The sequence below is a fragment of the Schistocerca gregaria genome, chromosome 4 (genome assembly GCF_023897955.1).
Source record: "Schistocerca gregaria isolate iqSchGreg1 chromosome 4, iqSchGreg1.2, whole genome shotgun sequence".
Classification (NCBI taxonomy): domain Eukaryota; kingdom Metazoa; phylum Arthropoda; class Insecta; order Orthoptera; family Acrididae; genus Schistocerca; species Schistocerca gregaria.
This window is the reverse complement of record NC_064923.1, coordinates 176515207-176531934: the sequence shown is the minus strand read 5'-3', so window position 1 is coordinate 176531934 and position 16728 is coordinate 176515207. Positions and strand designations below refer to the sequence as shown.

The window sequence follows — 16728 nt, the reverse complement described above, 5'->3', positions numbered from 1 at the left end:
AAGAAGAAGAAACTCGAGTACCAGGACAAGGTCGCTCCAGTACCCCCAGAGGTCAGTTCCCCTCGCAGCCTGCCTTAGTCTGGCCTCCTGTTTATGGATGTCACTCCATCCTTGTTGTTGACAGATGGTGACTTGGTGGCATGACTGGCTTCAGACCACTTGCCTCCAATTTTAATCCCCGTTATGTGCTTATTCAATGGAGTTATAGCAGATACTATTGTTATCTTCTGGAGTTGCAATCCCTTATTTCCTTTCACTCTGCAGCTTGTTTCATTCTACAGCAGTCTCATTTCGTTGATGCTCATTCACTGACTGTTTGTGGCTTCCATGCTTTCTGTCAGAACTGGATAGACCCTTTGAGGGCTTTCAGTGATGTTTGCGTGTTGATTCATATGAACATTGATAGTAGTGGATCCCACTTTGCATCCCATTGGAAGCGGTTCCCATCTGGGTCCACTTGGACTCTGCCGTCACAGTTTGCAATCCCTATCTCCCTCCTGTTAGGCCACTTACACCCATTGCCCTAACTGTTCTCCTTCAGCAACTCCCTCCTTTCTCCTGCTCCTTGGGAATTGTAATTGTGATGACCCCTTGTGGAACAGTGCTTATTCATTATCAGAGGTCTCTTTATAGATCAGTTTCTTGTGGGCTATGACCTGTGCCTCCTTAATGATGGTTCCCCCTACACATTTTAGTGCCACTTATTATACTTCCTCTGTCATAGATTTTTCTCACTGATTGGCTTCTATCTACCTCTCAGGTTATGTTTACCACCTCTTTGTCAGGTTGTAATGACGAAGCTGCCTGTGACATGTCCAGTACAATGATTTACATAACTGGCATTGCTGTCCCCCACGCAACAGGCCTCTTTCCACCAATTGCCAGTCCCTTTGTGGAGCATGGCCATTGCCATTGCCATCCATGATCACCATCAAGCCTTGCAATGCCTTAAGCAGAACCAGTCCTCCATTGGTTTTACTAACTTTAAATGCCTTCGCACCAAAGCTGATTATTTAATCAAACAGAATAAGTGGGTGTGTTGAACACTTTGTCTCCTCACTAGGTCCATCTCTCTCTTTGTCATGTCCCCCTGTGGATTCGGGGGTAAGAATAGGCCCACGGTATTCCTGCCTGTCGTAAGAGGTGACTAAAAGGAGTCTCAAACGTTTTGGCCTTGTGAGATGGTCCCCTAACGGGTTTGACCTCCATCCTTCTAAATTTTCCGAAGAGCGAGCCAATTGGGGAAGGGCGCCTTACAAGGAGCGATGTGTCCATCATGCATTACCATCTCTAGCCAGGTTTGTCGTCATCGCTTAGCAGTCCCGCTCACCTACCATCTCTTGGGCATGGATTTGTTCTTGGGTGCAGATTATTGCAGTCTGCTATGCTGTGTCGCTTTATGTGCCAATGACGATATTGGACTACATCACCTGAAATCCAGCACGGTAGCCAGTCCGTTGTGGCGGGGCCGCCATGTACCCTGTTGGTTGTAGCCCCCTGACTACACAGGGATCGCTCTGCTGATGCCAGCGCCGTTAACTCCCCACGTATACCAAGGAGTAGATGCCTATCTCCTTGGGGCATTGGGACTCCTGACAATGGCCATCCTGCCAGGTGGTGTTGCTGAGGCTGGGTGGCGCCCGTGGGGAGGGCCCTTGGTCGGAGTAGGTGGCATCAGGGCGGATGACCCGCAATGAAGCGTGGTACATCATCTCTTGCTGGCGGCCAGCCGCCAGCAGTCTCTAAGTGTTACAGGGCTCAATACAACGCAACTACATATGACCCCAAATCGTTCCCCTCCCTGGCTACACCATGGGAGGAACGAAAGACTAAGGATGCCAGCGAAACATACTCGCCCCGCTACCTGGTGTGTACGAGAGCTGATGGTGAATCCTTTACATTCATGAAGCCTCAGTTCTTCGTCGAGCACTTAGAGGACAAGTTCGGGGAGGTGGAGGGCTTGTCCAAAATGCGCTTGGGCTCGGTTTTGATCAAATCGGCGTCTTCCGCCCAGTCCCGCCAGTTACTCGATTGTAACAAGCTGGGGGATGTTCCGGTTACAATCACGCCCCATAAGAGTCTTAATATGGTCCAGGGCATAATATTCCATCGGGACCTTCTATTGCAGTCCGATGTCGAGCTTCGCGCCAATTTAGAGCGGCGAGGTGTTCACTTCGTCCGGCGCGTACATCGTGGTCCAAGGGATAAGCAGGTCGCCACCGGTGCCTTCATCTTGGCCTTCGAGGGTGATACTTTACCTGAGAAGGTCAAGGTGATGGTCTATCGTTGTGACGTCAAGCCATATATCCCTCCCCCGATGCGGTGCTTTAAGTGCTGGAAGTTCGGGCATATGACTTCCCGCTGTACTTCCAGCCTCACATGTCGAGATTGTGGACGCCCATCACATCCCAATACTCCATGTGCTCCGCCTCCCATCTGTGTAAACTGCGGAAAGCACCACTCGCCTTGCTCGCCGGACTGCAGGATCTTCCAGAAAGAGCGCAAAATCATGGAGTATAAGACCCTGGACCGCCTGACATACACTGAGGCCAGGCAGAAGTTCGAACGCCTCCATCCTGTTCGAATGACTGCCTCTTACGCCTCGGCTACTACTGTTATGGCCCCATTAGCTCTCCCTCGAACTGCCACCTCTCAAAGCCGGAATGCTACACCTGCCCCCTTGATGGTGGGGGGCACTTCACTCCCTGCTGCTCCTGCACTACCTGCCTCAGGAGCAGCAACCCCCCCAACCATCGGGGACATCAGTCCCCACTTCTAAGCTGGGGAAGCCTCAAACTTCCCCGGCTCGAATAGCACGGAAAGGGTCCCTTGGGTCCCTTCCTTCCCAGGTTTCCGCTTCTGGGAAGGGTGACGTCAGCCAATGGAAGAAAAGCAGACCAGTGGCTGGTAGCAGGGCTTCCCGCTCCTCCTCCGTCCCGGAGACTGACTCACTGGAGCCCTCCCAGCCAATGAAACCCAAGGACCAGAGAGACAAGACGAAGAAGAAGACCTCTAAGCCCAAGGAACACGCGGTGGCATCCACCCCACTGCTCCCTACAGGCCCTGCGTCCGAGGATAAGGTGGAGATCCGGGCGTCCGCTGAGGACCTGGATCTCGCCGGACCCTCGGACACCATGGAAGCAGATTGTACTGGTCCTCCATCAGTGGCAGCAGGTGACCCAGTGGCGTGATCTGCCTCCTCGGTCCCTTCACGCCTTTTTCGGACATGGACAAAGTGATACTCCAGTGGAACTGCAGCGCTTCTTTCCACCACCTTGCTGAGCTTCGCCAACTTATCAGCAGTCACCCTTTCCTCTGCATTGCCCTACAGGAAACTTGGTTTCCGGCAATGCGGACCCCTGCCCTACGTGGGTATCGGGGTTATTACAAGAACCGGGCAGCTTATGAGAGGGTATCTGGTGGAGTCTGCGTCTACATCCTTAACTCTGTCTACAGCGAATGTGTACCTCTTCACACACCTTTAGAGGCTGTCGCTGTAAGGATGTGGACGCCTCAGCCTATTACTGTCTGCAGTTTGTATCTTCCGCCAGATGGTGATGTCTCGCGTCATGTGTTGGCTGCATTGATAGCACAACTGCCTCCTCCTTTTGTGTTACTGGGCGAGCTTAACGCCCATAACCCCCTGTGGGGTAGCGCCGCGATTACTGGTCGGGGTAGAGATGTCGAGACTCTTCTCTCGTAGCTTGACCTCTGCCTCTTAAACACGGGAGAGCCGACACATTTCAGCGTAGTCCATGGTACATTTTCGGCCATCAACCTTTCTATCTGCAGCCCCGGACTTTCACCATCCATCCACTGGAGTGTCCATGACGACTTATGTGGTAGTGACCATTTCCCCATCTTTCTGTCACTACCACAGCGTCACTCTTCTGATCGCCCCTCCAGATGGGCTCTGAATAAGGCTGATTGGGGCTTGTTCTCCTCTCTCGCCACTATCGCACTTCCTTCCCATGACACCATTGATGCGGTGGTTCAGTCGGTCACCACCGGCATCGTTTCTGCGGCGGCATCTGCGATTCCCTGTTCATCCGGGTCCCCTCGGCGGAGGACTGTGCCTTGGTGGGCGCCCGAGATCGCAGAGGCGATTAGAGATCGCCGGCGGGCTCTTCAACGCCATAATCGGCACCCGTCCTTGGAGAACCTCATCGTTTTTAAACAGCTCCGTGCCCGTGCCCGACGCCTTATTCGCCAACGGAAGCAGGAGTGCTGGGAACGGTATGTTTCCACCATTGGCGTCCGTACCTCTGCATCGCAGGTTTGGGCTAAGATTAGGCGACTCCATGGCTATCGGCCACCTGTCTCCGTCCCTGGGCTTTTGCTGAATGGAGTGGTGTGTCCTGACTCCGACACGATTGCGGACCGGTTAGCAGCGCATTTTGCTCAGTGTTCCGCATCTACGAATTACCCACTGGCCTTCCGCTCCCGGAAAGAGCGGTTGGGAAGTTGGAGGCTTTCCTTTCACACGCGCCACGCGGAGTCGTACAATGCTCCTTTTAGCGACTGGGAATTCCAGAGTGCACTATCTGCTTGTCCTGATATGGCTCCTGAGCCAGACCGCATCCACAGACAGATGCTGAAACACCTCTCTGTGAATTGCCAGCGACGCCTCCTAGATGTTTTCAACCGCATCTGGGTTGAGGGTGTGTTCCCGTCTCAATGGCGAGAAAGCATCGTCCTCCCCGTGTTGAAACCTGGCAAGAACCCGCTGGAGGTGGACAGCTACCGCCCCATAAGCCTCACCAACGTTCTTTGCAAGTTGCTAGAACGCATGGTGAGCCGGAGGTTGAGTTGGCTCCTCGAGTCTCGAGGCCTTCTGGCTCCGTCTCAGGGTGGGTTCCGTAAAGGCCGCTCTGCCGTCGATAATCTGGTCTCCCTAGAGTCCGCCGTCCGTACAGTCTTTGCACGCCGCCAACATCTGGTTGCCGTCTTCTTCGACATGCGGAAGGCGTACGATACGACTTGGCGATATCACATCCTGGCCACACTTCATGGGTGGTGTCTTAGGGGCCCGCTCCCGATTTTTATTCAGAATTTTCTGTCGTATCGTTCCTTCCGCGTGCAAGTTGCTGCGTCCCATAGTTCCTCCCGGGTCCAGGAGAACGGGGTCCCACAGGGGTCTATCCTCAGTGTCTCCCTGTTTTTAATTGCGATCAATGGGCTCGCTGAGGCGGTGGGATCGTCCGTCTGAGCTTCGTTGTATGCAGACGACTTCTGCCTCTACTACAGCTCCGCTGGCATTGCAGTTGCTGAGCGCCAGCTGCAGGGCGCTATCCGCAAGGCGCAGTCGTGGGCTGTAGCGCACGGCTTCCAGTTTTCGGCCGCTAAGACCTGCGTTATGCATTTCTGCCGGCGTAGCACGGTTCACCCTGAGCCACGCCTTTACCTTGACGGTGAACCTCTTGCTGTGGTAGAGACGCATCGGTTCTTGGGACTGGTATTTGATGCCCGGTTGACTTGGCTGCCCTGTTGACAGCTTACTTGTGGAGGCTGGTGTTCCTCCATTGCGGATCCGGCGCGACCGACTTCTGGCCGCTTATGCTGCCCACGTTTGTAGCTTGCCAGAGCATCCCAACTACCGTCTCCTGTTCCCGCACTCGATCGTCCATCTTCCAGACAGGCGGCCCCAGTCAGGGTGTACGATTGCGGTTCGCATCCGGGCTCTACTGTGTGGGATTGAGTTTTTTCCTCTCCCGCCTGTTTTCCGGGCCAATCTCCGTCTGCCCCCTTGATGTGTGCGCCGACCATGCATTCGGCTGGATTTGGCACAGGGTCCGAAAGACTCGGTCCCTCCTCCGGCCCTCCGCCGCCGCTTTGTTTCTCTCCTTGCCGAGTTTCCCGGATCTGCCGTGGCCTATACTGACGGTTCGATGGTCTCTGGTCGCACAGGTTACGCTCTTACTCTAGAGGATCATTGTGAGCAACGGTCGCTGGCACCCGGGAACAGTGTATACACTGCTGAGTTGGTTGCCATCTATCGCGCCCTAGAGTATATCCGCTCCCGCTCAGGTGAGTCCTTTGTCATCTGTAGTGACTCCCTGAGTGGTTTACGAGCTCTTGACCAGTGCTTTCCTCGTTCCCGTCTGGTGATGGCCATCCACGAGTCACTCCATGCTCTTGCCCGTTGCGGCCGCTCCGTGGTCTTTGTTTGGACCCCAGGTCATGTCGGCATCCCGGGCAATGAGCGGGTTGACACGCTGGCTAAACAGGCAGTGAGTTCACCGGCTCTGGAACTCGGCCTTATGGAGTGTGATCTCCTGTCGCTTTTGCGCCAGAAAGTGCTTGGTGCCTGGGGTGACGAGTGGCGCACCCTGCCCACGCCCAACAAACTTCGGGCGGTGAAGGAGACGACCGGTGTGTGGCGCTCCTCCATGCGGGCCTCTCGGAAGGACTCTGTCGTCCTCTGCCGGCTGCGCGTTGGCCACACGTGGCTGACGCACGGCCATTTGTTGCGCCGGGAGGACCCACCGCTATGTCGCTGCGGGGCAGCTCTGACGGTGGTCCACATTTTGGTGGACTGCCCGCTTTTAACAGGACTCAGGCAGATGTTTGCACTGCCTGATACCCTCCCTGTCCTTTTATGTGATGACGTTGCTATGGCGGACCTCGTGTTGAGTTTTATTCGGGCAGGGGGTTTTTATCGTATGATTTGAGTGTTTGTCCTTTTATTTCCTGTATTGACTTGGGCCTTTGGACTGTGGTTTTAAACTATGGGTTTTAATGTCATTTGGTGGTTGGCTTTTCCTTATTTTCATGGTCGGCCAACCACCTTCACACTCGGTGTGATTTTAGTTCCGTTTGTCTGGTCTTTGTCTGTCTTTCTTGTATTGTGTCGTCCCTTGTCTCAGTTCTCCGTTTTTAACGACTGACAGTTTTTATTTCATGTGATTTTATCGTGGAACAAGGGACCGATGACCTTAGCAGTCTGGTCCCTTCAATCCCACACCCAACCAACCATCTTTGTCATGGGTATGGACCACACTCTGTCCCTCCAAGATTGCAATGACTATCTTCCATCATGGGCATTGCACACCCAGGAGGCCTTTGCATGGATCCAGTGGTTCTCGTGAAACACTTTGCGATCCCTTTTGCACTGGCTTCAGCATCAGCATCTTTCTCCTCCAGAAACAGTGGGCTGAAGCTTTCCACTTATGCTTTACCCCTTCTACATCTACATTGGTACTCGGCAAGCCTGCATACGGTGCATGGAAGAGGGTACCATTCCACTCACAAATACAGTGAGGAAAAAATGACTGTCTGTATGCCTCCTTATGAGCCTTAATTTCTCATATCTTATCTTTGTGGTCTTTATTCACAATGTATTCTGGCGGCAGTAGAATCATTTTGCATTTAGCTTCAAATACTGGTACTCTAAATTTTCTCAATAATGTTTCTCAATAAGAACATTGCCTTCCCTCCAGGGATTCCCATTTGAATTCTTGAAGCATCTCTGTAACACTTACATGTTGTTCAAACCTACTGGTAACAAATCTAGCAAATCTCTGAATTGCATTGATGTCTTCCTTCAGTCCAACCTGGTACATATCCCGAACACTTGAGCAGTATTCAAGAATAGGTCACACCAATGTCTTGTATGTGGTCTCCTTTTGAAGTGAACCACTATTTCCTAAAATTCTCCCAATAAACTGAAGTCAACCTACCACAGTTCTCAGATACTCGTTCCACTTGATGTCACTTTGCAGCATTACACCCAATATTTAAAGTACTCTACTGTGCCAAACAGGACACTAATGCTACTGTACCAAATGTTAAAGGTTTGTTTTTAATACTCATCCACATTAACTTACATTTTTCCACATTTAGAACTAGTTGCCATTCATCACAGAAACTAGAAATTTTATCTAAGTTGTCTTGTATCTTCCCTGGCGTACTCATGACAATACCCTTTTCTCTGATGAACACTCGCCATCGAGGACAACTTACTGGTTTCTATTACTTAAGAAGTCTTCGAGCCACTCATGTAGCTGTGGACTTATTCCATATGCTGATACCTTCCCTTAATAGCCTGTAATGCGGCATCATTTCAAATGCTTTTTGGAAATTTAGAAATATGGACTCTGCCTGTTGCTCTACATCCATAGTTCGCAGTACATCAGGTGAGAAAAGGGCATGCTTAGATTCACACAAATGATACATTCTAAAACCATGCTGAGCTTCTCAGTCTCAAGAAAGGTTAATATATTCAAACTGAGAATATGTCCAATGATTCAGAAGCAAATTGAAGATAGTAATTTTTGTATTTGACTTTGCAGGTCCATTTTTTTTTACCCTTCTTATATACTGGAGGAGTCACTTGTGCTTTTTTCCAGTCACTTGGGACATTTTGCTGGGCGAGAGATTCACGATAAATGCAGGCGAGGTAAAGGGCCAATGTTGTAGTGTTCTCCTTGTAAAAGCAAACTGGTATACTATGTGGACCTGTCAATTTATTTGCTTTCGAATTTTTCAGCTGTTTCTTTACACTAAGGATGCTTATTGCCAGCAGCCGTGCTGCAGTGGTAACACCGGTTCGCATCAGATCACCAAAGTTGAGTGCTGTCGGGCTGGACAAGCACTAGATTGGGGACCACCCAGTCTGACAAGCACTGCTGGCAAGCAGGGTGCACTCAGCCCTTGTGAGGGAAACTGAGGAGCTACTTGATTGAGAAGTAGCAGCTCCAGTCTCATTAACTGACATACGGCTGGGAGAGTGGTGTGCTGACCAAATGCCCTTCACTATCCGCATCCTCCTGAAAGCAAGGGGAAACTACATGCAGTTTTACTGTATGATGGGTAAAATATTCCGGAGGTCAAATAGTCCCACATTTGACTCTCCAAGTGGGAACTACTCAGAAGGACGTCGTTATCAGAAGAAAGAAAACTGGCGTGCTATGGATCGGAGGATGAAATGTCAGATCCCTTAATTGGGCAGATAGGTTAGAAAATTTAAAAAGGGAAATGGATAGATTAAAGTTAGGTATAGTGGGAATTAGTGAATTTCGGTGGCAGGAGGAACAATACTCTCTGAATGTAAACTCAGCCAAAAGTTTGAAACAGCATGATACAAAACATGTATGATCAAGTGACTTTCTTGCATTTCCCACAGTCTGAGTTTTATGACTCCAGCACCATGTTTTACTGTAACAGACATCTGCATAACTGGTGAGTGGTTGAATAATTTCAGCTCACCATGTAGTTCCGTGTTTATGGACCTCCCTTTGTTTTATTGTGTGTTTACAAAGTTTTTGATTGTGACATTCAGTTCTGTAGTGACTTTTGCAGTTGTCCTCTTTATTTTCATCACAACCCTCTTCAGTGATCTTCTGTTATGATCACTCAGTACACTCATTCTTCAGTGTTGTGATTCAGTGGGTGACATTTTTACACTTTCCATGTATGCAGTATATATCTTCGATGTAGTGCCTCTTGAAACACCATAAACTTCAGCTGCATTGGTTATAAGGTACCCACTACATGAGCACCAAGAAGTGGCCTACTTTTGAATTCACTTTGCTCCATATAATGCATTCACAACTACACACGTCATGGATTGAGATAATGCATGTATGACTCTCAGTGAATACCAGAAGTATATTGTCAATATTCTACCAGAGCTTTCCTTTCTGTATTTAGACTAGCACATTTCATAGTAGACTTTTAGTTATCGAATGAAATCCATTAGACTTTTTTAAAGAAATAATTGAATTTCTTGTGTATTGTATGACTTCGGCAAACATTTTTTTCCATTGTTCATATAGTAAATTCCCTCTGATAGCGTGACTTCATCAGAATTTATAATTATTTTAAGTTACATCTGGCTGGTAGAGCTTCTTTACTGATGTCATTTAGCCATCATGAAATAATTTATTATGGTGCTCTCATACATTTTGTGAAAGACCTTTGTATTTAGATATAAACCATATATTACTGTTGCACCATGGTGTTCTATTCTTGTCGTAGAACAAGCAAACCTGTGTATCAGCATTACATATTGTACCGTGGGGGCGTCAGAATGTGTAAGTTTGCAGAAGATTTTGAAAGCTGTTCCACTGTTTGACATGACATTTGAGAAATAGTGAGTTTCGCAGTATCTGTATACTTTCACATTTTTGAACATTTGTTTCATATTCATCATTGTCTAACAGATTGTGGATCCCCTTATCTGGTTTAGTGAACAAGACCAAAACATTGTAGTCTCGCTTTATAGCATTTACAATCTATGAGTTCTGCAGCATCTGACATCCTTTCAAGTTCTGTGACAAAGTGCAGAATGATCACTCTTTCTCTCATGTTTCTCCCCTTTAGGCCATATAATTATGCTTCCAAATTGCAGCCCACTGTATCCAATCTGCAACATTATCTGGAAATGGATGGCAGTGTTTGGAGTGCAATTAGCTGCTCTTAAATCAGCATTATGGGAAGATCACTGCTCTGAGTAATGCAATAAATAACTTTCCGATTGCAGCCTTAGTTAGTACAGCAAACAGCCAACAGGTGGAAGTGATAGCCATATGTGTATTATTTCATTCCCTATAGTGGAGATGTTGAATCGCGATAGGCACAACAAAAAGATTCACACAATTATAGCTTTTGGCCATCGTGACTCAGCATCTCCGCTATGTCGTGAGTAGCAGCTTTCCCTCTATAATATTGTTACATTCCATCCTGGATTTTCCATTGTTTGATTATTTCATTCCATGACATATTTAGCTGTGAATGGATTATGTGTAAGCTAAGTGAATTTGGAAGTGGGCCAATTGTTAGTGCTCATATAGTGGGTACCCCATAACCAATGCAGCTGAAGTCTTTTGTGTTTCAAGAGGCACTACATTGAAGATTTATACTGCATACACGGAAAGTGTAAAAACATCACCCATTGAACCACAACATGGAAGAACGAGTGTACCAAGTAATCATGACAGAAGGCCACTGAATAGGCTTGTGAAGTCATTAGATGGGTTCTTCCTATACCTTGATCTAAATTATTTATAATATGTTTCTCTCTTCTGTCCAACACCTCCTGTATGTGTGAGTAGTAGTTTATCGAAGTTTACATTGTTATTTCACTACAGATTTTTCCTTATTTTGAGTGTTTTAACATATTTTACTTCTTCTAAAATTTACTTTGAGCAATGGCTTAAACAACCAGAATTCTGTAGTTCATCAAAATTAGTGCATTGCCTGGACTTTTTGTTACTCTTGTGATCAGGAACCTTAAGCCATCATTTCCCTACTGTTCTCTTGCTAGCGTAATACTGGCAATGAATATTTCTTATATTTGATGTGAAATTTTGACAAGACCATGGCCAACTTCTTATCCAGATTTGAGCTTGTTCTCTATTTCTGTTGAACTTGTTGTCTATAAACTTCAAATTTTTTTTTCCTATGTGAATGAGTCACTGGCAATTTTTGGTTAGTTATATTTGATGATATCTTACACAGTATTTTCAGTTCTAATGCTTTTTCTCTATCACAGATTTTTTATTTTCATTGTCAGTGTAACATTATTATTAAATATCTTTTATAAAGGTTTCATATCTTTATTTCCTAACTTGTTGACTATTAGGTAAGGTACATGCAGGATTTAATAATGTGACAATATAATTTAAAACAAAAACACTGTATCATCTTGATATATGCATTTTTATAGAATATAATTCTAAATCATCAATTTTAATGTATATGATTTTAATAATGTAAAAATATGTACAGTGTGGAGTATGTATTAGGTACAAACTAATATACCCACAAAAAATACTTTGTGGATAACTATCAGTTTTGTATGTCATGTAAAATTTAGTATGACACGTTTTTAAACTCACCGACTCAGTTGTTTAGAATCCTGCCTTCCCATGGAAAAATCTCTGTGGTCTTACACACTTATCAAAATTAATTCACATGTGACTCATCGGCTGAGGAAGTTATGACATAAAAGTAAATATTTTTTTGTGATTCAGACTGTGATCAAAAGAATCAAATTTTATATGACTTGCAACACAATGAAACATTTGTCTTAATTTCTTTGGGAATCTATAGAATTATTGTACAAGTAGGAGTGTTCACATAAAATTTTGGGGTAAAATTAATTTGAAAGTCTTATTTTTGTCAGTATATCATTGCCAAGCTCGGTGTATATTTGACGGAATACTCACTGGCTATAAATCTTGAGCAATTTTTTTTCCCCTACTTCAGTTAAATATGTCGTCTTTATCTTCATAAAGAAAGTTTTTTTTCCTTTCAGGACATAGCCATGACGACGACGATTATGAAGAAGATGAGGACCAAGAAGAAGTAGTAGTCAGATACAAACGCCAGGCTGAGCAATACGAATACACACCCACAAAGACAAGATGTCCATTGCTTCTAGTTGCAGATTACCGTTTTTATCAGGAAATGGGAGGCAGTAATACAAAGACTACAATAAATTATTTGGTTTGTTTTTACAAAATAATATACTGATAGAAATACATATTTTATGAGTGAATTACGCTCAAGAAATATTTGTTACATGATACAGAAGAACTGTATTAACATTATCTAATCCCCTTCATTATAATGAGATGCCAGAATTGAATTTTATTTGTGCCATTTCAGTAAAGAACACATTCTGGGGCCATTAATAAGATATATACTGTTATCTGTAGACATTACATAGGTTAAAGCTGTTGTTAACTTGCAGGTCTGAATACCTTGCACCCCATTAGAAATGATTCAGTTGGAGATGATAAACTCTTGTCTTCCTCCAACCTTGTAATTATCTTCCTCAATAATTTGTTGCCCTTTCCATTCCAAATACCCCCCCTTTTTTAATGTGCTTTACATTGAATTCTCTGAATATTTTGTCATATTAGATGATGAAAAAAAAAATAGTCAAGCTATTCTTTTATGAAAACTTTAATGGAAAAATTGCTAGCACATTGGTGTGGGGGGTCAGATTTTATTTTGACTCTGTTGTCCTCTAAATTTCTGCAACATATTTAATATTATTGGGATCAGTAATAAATAAAAGCTTGTTCTCATTTTACTTTTATTTTACAGAAATGCTAGCCAAATGTTATACAATTAACAATTTATATTTTATGGCATAATCATGTAGTAATCACATAAATCTGTAACATTTGTAACAGAAACAGTGTGTAAGGATAGATGCTACCCACCACATAGATGAGGCATTGAGTGGCAGACAGGCATATTGAAAAATATTGCTAGATAAAATTCAGCTGTCAGGCTAAGTCCTTTGAAAGTCGTAGAAAACAAAATTCATACACATTTACACAAGCACAACTCGCAGCCACATGATCGCTGTCATCTACAGGCACTGAGGCCAGCTGCGAATGCATCTGAAATGAGCAGCAATCTTTGCCTTTGCTGGAGTGAGTAGTTGGAGTATAGAAGAGGCGCTGGGTGGGGAGCAGTGCAGGTGTGGGTGGGTAAAAGTGCCAGTGCTGCATATGGGAGCATACAGTTACATGGTGGGGACAGGACAGTGGGCTGCCTTGGTGCAGCATTGGTAGGCTGTGCTGCTGAGGGGTTGGAGTTGCAGGCAGGGTCAAACTGATAGAGAGAGAAGTAGAGAAGGGGAAAGGTCTATTCAGGTACCTTGGTGGGGTAGAAGGTGTGTGTAGTGCTGCAGTGGGATCTGGGAAGGAGATAGGCAGGTGGAGGATGAGGGCTAGCGAACATTGAGGCCAGGGGGATTAAATGAACAAAAGATATGTTGAAGGGAGAGCTCCCATGTGCACAATTCAAAAAAAGCTGGTGTTTGTGGAAAGAATCCAGATGGCACAGGATGTGAAGCAATCATTGAAATCAAGCACATTGTGTTACGCAGCTTGCTCAGCAACTGGGTGGTCCAGCTGTCTCCTGATCACAGTTTGACAGTGGCCATTTGTACGGACAGACAGCATGTTAATTGTCATGACCGTGTAGAATGCAGCACAGTAGTTGCAACTAAGTTTGTAGATCACAGTGACTGTGCCTTTGATGAGGTAGGAGACACCTGTGACAGGGTGGCAGTAGGTGGTAGTGGGTGAATGCAAGGGACACGTTTAGCATCAGAGTCTATTGTAGGGATAAGAGACATGAGCCAAGGGGTTGTCTGCATCTGTTGAAGAACTTAGACCGATAGCTGAATTTTATGTAACAATCTTTTCCACTGTGCGTGTCTGCCACTCAGTGCCTCCTTGTATGTGGTGTGTAACATATATCCTTACGTATTGTTGTCATCTCATCCAGGCTTTTCCATTGTTTAACTTTTGTAATAAAAATTCATGTTGAAGACTGGTAGAAACAGTCCCTTGCCTTTGCATGGCAGGCACTGGCTACATGTTATGCACTTTGTATTGGTTCTGCCATTGACAAGTTTGTTGTGACAAAATGTCAGCCACTATGAGCCAGTGATCATACCCATTGTACTAATTGTCCTGACCTGGTTTTGGATGAGGTTTGTATATGTTTGCCTCTTTTGAAATACCTAGCTCATCGTCTAACACTGACTCACATTCTCCTGCCCTCCTCCTTCTGTCTGGATAAATCAAGTGAGGCTCTGCCAAAGACATCTTAAATTTAAGATGATTCATGATGCTCATTTTCACAGCCTGGTTTTCAACAAACTAGTTTCTCTACAAAAACCAGCAAAGGGCCTCTGAAAGATACATTATTTACAGTAAACACTGTAAGTATGCCTCCCAAATCAGAATCTTCTAACAGGGAAGGAATCTGATATTCTGTTAGACCTGAATGTAATGTGCATCTAAAGTTTCACACAAAAAATGCATGAAAAATAATGATAGAGTTAGCACAGCACCATGTCCATTCAAGACTAAAGTTGTGCAGTAAACACCTAACTCACACAGTCATGTTAGCACAAACTTAACACACAATTGCTACGCATAGACTTGGCATTACTACTAATTATTGACAGTGCAACATTATATTATCCTTTCCAACCAACCACACCACGAAAGTGTGAATTCAGGTGGAAAGGACTAAAATGACATACAGTTTCACATGAAATTCATACCACACTGTAATGTTGCATTTTTACTAAGAGTTCTTGTGGGGCAGCCATATTGTGCAAGTCCATTTTGTAGAATGAAGAAATTGCAAAACAGTTGCTGAATTAACAATTTTTTATTGCCTGTATGATGTACTTCAAAACACTTAAAGTTCCCTCTTGTGTAAACTGTAATAATTAAAATATTGCGTTACAAGACAATGGAAGATGATCCTCAAGCTTTTTAAAAAAAGGCAGTTAAAATTTCTAAAATAAAATAAGAGAGAACAGGACATCACTTACAAATAAAATCACTTAACCATATGACGTCATCCTCGCCCTAATGCTGTCATGGAACAAAAGGAGTAAAAAGGGGGAGGTAGAAAAATCCCAAAAACTGAAGATTTTTTTGAAACTTGATGTTTATGCAGTAAAAGATAGTCAATTCAGCAACTGTTGTCCAGTTTCTTCATTTTACAAAAGTTGCATTATTACATGTATGAAAGAAGCAGAGGTGAGAGAAGTAATTAAAATCACAAAAATTAGTAGTCTGAACTTTCTCACTAAGCCACAAAGCTACAGATTTTACATAGTAAACAGCAGTATTTAACAGAATAATTTTTCTGTGGCATGCATGGGCAGTTATACAAATATTTACAGGATTGAAACCAATGGAATACCAACAATATGGAAAGGGTAGGTCGCGACTCACCACATGGAGGAGGTGTGGAGTTTCAGATAGCCACAACAAAAAAGAATACTAGTATCCCCTTTTGTTGTGCCTGTCAGCAACTCTATGCCCCCTCAATGTGATGAACAGCAATCTAGCCTTTCCATGTTGTTGCTATATAAATATTTAATGTGATACTAACAAAGTGAAGTATATATTGAGCTTATATCTGGATTTTTAAAAAAATTTAATGGAATTAGTCAGTTGTAGAAAATCATAAATTTCTTTGTTGCAGTTATAACAACCAGGGATTATTTTTTACAGATTAGCTTGATAGATAGAGTTCATAAGATTTACAATGACACAACATGGCATGACCGCCAAGAAAATGATGGCTTCAAGGGCATGGGATTTGTAATAAAGAAGATCGTTGTCCATAGCGAACCTACCAGAGTACGTGGTGGAGAAGCTCATTACAATATGGTTAGAGAGAAATGGGATGTCCGGAATTTATTGGAGGTACATAGTTAGTTTTAGTATTCATCTTTAATATTGAATAGCGGATTCATATTTTTTTACTGCAGTGTCAGTCATAGAATGTGGCATATACATGTTGCTTCATATTTTGAAATGATAGTTTAACTTATATTGCAAAATGTGATGTTCTGCATGCTTTGTCATGTAAAATTAGCATGGAAAGTTATAGCTATGTGATTACAGATTTTTCTGTGTTCTCTAAATTTGGAACAATGTCATGATTTTGACCTTGTTGTCGTTGTTACCTTAACCAAGAGTCGTTATACCTGGGAAGAAGGAATGTACTTTTCATGATAGAGGAAACTTTATGTTTATACGAGGAGTGTTCAAAAGAAAAGGTATGAAACAGCACTGTGTTTATAATTGAAGTCTTTATTCAAAAGTAATTAACAGAGGCCTGACCACAACTATCCCACTGTTTCACGAGGATTCCCTGTTTCCAAAATACCTCTGTCTGTGACAGAAGCCAGTCATCCACTGTGTCCTTCAATTTGTCATCCGTGTTGAA

At 44.4% G+C, this 16728-nt stretch overlaps 1 protein-coding gene across 1 annotated transcript in view; it reads left to right on the top strand.

The window, feature by feature from the left end:
- The window catches only part of LOC126267245 (ADAM 17-like protease), a 146441-nt gene that overhangs the window by 88072 nt on the left and 41641 nt on the right, over positions 1-16728 (top strand). Inside the window, exons 6-7 of the mRNA XM_049972253.1 lie at positions 12260-12450; positions 16008-16202. Coding sequence (XP_049828210.1) covers positions 12260-12450; positions 16008-16202 — 386 coding nt within the window. The remainder of the gene's footprint in view (positions 1-12259; positions 12451-16007; positions 16203-16728) is intronic.